Here is a 2,394-nt window from a genome sequence, read left to right as displayed (position 1 = left end):
AACCCGACCGGCGGCCGATTCGCGCGCGCGCTCCGCCACCCGCAGCGCCATGCCGCTGGCTGCTGACGTGGACCTGCCGGCCCTCGCCCGCGACACAGAGCGCTTCACCGGGGCTGAGGTGGCGGCGCTCTGCAGGCGAGGGGGTGCATATAACCACGTGACTGCACGCACACGCGCTCACGCGCGCACACGCAGCCTGGGACGGGGGCGGCGCGCGGCGCAGCCGTCGTCGCGCCGCCGCGGCTGGTTCCTGCGCTTCAGCGCCGTGGCGCTTTTTGTGCTGACATACGGGATTAGCCCCGTGCGGCGCTGCGTTCTTGGCGGCGCTGCGCCGCGCCACCCACCAACTAGACACACGCGAGCGCACGCGACACCCGAGTGTCGCACGTCCTCAAAACCCAGATTTTCTTTGAACGCCCCTTCCTCTTCCAACGCCTCTCTTCTCTGACGCCTCTTATCTAATGCCAATTTCTCTTCTAAAGCCGCAATTCCAATGCCACGACGCACGCGCAGGGAGGCGGCGCTGGCCGCCCTGAGGGAGGACCTGGATAACGCCACAGAGGTCGCAGGCCGCCACTTTGCCGCCGCGCGCGCCGCGGCGTCGCCGGCGCTGAGCTGGCAGGACCTCGCGCGGTACGAGGGGTGGGGCCTGCGGTACCGCAGGTAGCGCTTTACTGCCTGCAACATGGACCCCGCGGTGACGTTTACCGTCTGCGCCGTAGTACGAAAACGGTGATGTGCCGCCTGCACCCAATGTTTGCGGTGTGCTGCATGGGTGACTGATGGAGACGTCCCATATCGCCTTGAGCGGTGATTTGCGGGTGCGCCGTACCACTTGCAAGGCATTTGGAGAGCGGCATGCGCGGCCACCTGCAGTCTGCTGTGCCGCTTATGAGGCAGCTGGCGGGCGCAGCGGCTGGCGCGCGCTACCCGCGCCCGGCTGGACAGTCACACGCGCCATTCCGCTGGTGTGGAGAGCCCGAGATGCTCAATGGCGGAGAGCGCCTCACTTGCGCAGTGCAACTGTGGTGCTGACCGTGTAATGCGCCCCCCCAAAACGCGCACCTGCAGCCACGTTTTCCGATACAAGAAAATGCAGGCTTTCTTGCTGTGCGGCGGCGCTGCGGGCTCAGCGGCGAAGCAAGGCCCGGCTGCATGGGAGGGAGGGTGGGCCGCTGCAGTGTGAAGCACTGCTTCGAACACGCGTGCGGCGCCGCCTGGTCCTCTCATCAACCTATTCTGCATTCTAAAAACTAGATAACGTACTGACCTAAATCTCCAGACCAATAAGCAGGCGTACATTCAGCATCAGACAGCGGCAACGGGTACACTCACACGGTTGCGTAACATCGGGAAGCGCGACGCAGCGCAGATTGCCGCGGGTGCTGCACTGCTGCCGTCTGTGGCAAAGGCCCTTTTCTTGTTTTCCTATTCAATATGGCAGAAAACTACAAAAAGGTTCATGTCGACAACCACAGACTGTACTGACCGAGAGGCTGCAAACAGACCGTAAGCAAAGAGCAGGAAAACCACACTTCTAAAGAAAAGGGTGTTTGACCACAGCCAGGTCAATAGATTGTACATCCTGGCGGTTCTCCAACAAGCGGTTTCGAGGGGCTCAAGACCCAACCACACCCAAACCCTTGAATTCACCACCGCAAAAAAATGCAAGGCACGCCCGCTCTGATGAAATGAAGACAAGACAAGTGACAAGACAACACCGCGCAGCGAGCCGCTCACGAGCAGCTCTCGAGCCAGGGCACCCACGCCGAGAGCGCCCAGCGCCGCGCGCGCGCCGGCCGCACCTCGTGCTCGACGTCGGCGCTGCGGAAGAGGAGCAGGCGTCCGCCGAGCGGCTCCACATCCAAATAGCCGCCCTCCTCGCCGCCGCCGCCGCCGCCGCCGCCGCCGCCCTCGCCGCCGGGATCGTTGCCACTCGACGGCCGCCACAGCCGCAGCTGCCCCCCGTCGCCGGGGCCCCAGGCGGGGTTAAGGTACAAGATCGCCGTCACCGCCCGATCGGCGACCCGCAGCCCCGGCGGCCCGTCGCGCGCGCCGGGCGCGTCGGGGCCGGGGTTGTCGAGGTGGCAGGCGTAGAAAGCGCCGTCTGAGTCATACACCGCGAGCTGCAGGCTCTGCGGCGGCGCGAGGGCGGGCCGCTGCGGCGACGGCTGCGGGTTTGCGTCTTGTAGAGCAGAGAGGGCGGCTGGGATTGCCATGAGAAGGGAGGCGGCCGCCGCGAGGCACGCGGCGTCGTCGGCGGCGCCGGCGTCTGGGAGCGCCTGCGGCGCGCCGCGGCCCGCGACGAGTGCAGCGGCGCCCGGCCGCGGCAGCGCGACCGCCGCACAGCGGTCGCGGCGGCCCTGCGCGGCGCCCTGGCCGGGCACGCCGCGC

General features: G+C 66.7%; 2 protein-coding genes across 2 annotated transcripts; one reads left to right on the top strand and one right to left on the bottom strand.

The window, feature by feature from the left end:
• Positions 1-513: 513 nt before the first annotated feature.
• On the top strand, positions 514-667 carry MNEG_16312 (hypothetical protein; the record flags this gene model as incomplete). Its single annotated transcript, XM_014035219.1, has 1 exon — positions 514-667. A coding segment is annotated over one exon (154 nt), but the record flags the coding sequence as incomplete, so codon positions are not given.
• Positions 668-1,736: 1,069 nt separating this feature from the next.
• MNEG_16311 (hypothetical protein) lies at positions 1,737-2,219 on the bottom strand (the record flags this gene model as incomplete). The annotated part of the gene is made up of 1 exon (XM_014035218.1): positions 1,737-2,219. The coding sequence occupies one exon, from the start codon at positions 2,217-2,219 to the stop codon at positions 1,737-1,739; it is 483 nt and encodes a 160-aa protein (XP_013890672.1).
• Between the last annotated feature and the right edge of the window lie 175 nt (positions 2,220-2,394).

The sequence above is a fragment of the Monoraphidium neglectum genome (assembly GCF_000611645.1).
Source record: "Monoraphidium neglectum strain SAG 48.87 unplaced genomic scaffold scaffold06233, whole genome shotgun sequence".
Lineage (NCBI taxonomy): Eukaryota > Viridiplantae > Chlorophyta > Chlorophyceae > Sphaeropleales > Selenastraceae > Monoraphidium > Monoraphidium neglectum.
The sequence above is the reverse complement of the archived record's forward strand: the minus strand, read 5'-3'. Positions and strand labels throughout refer to the sequence as shown.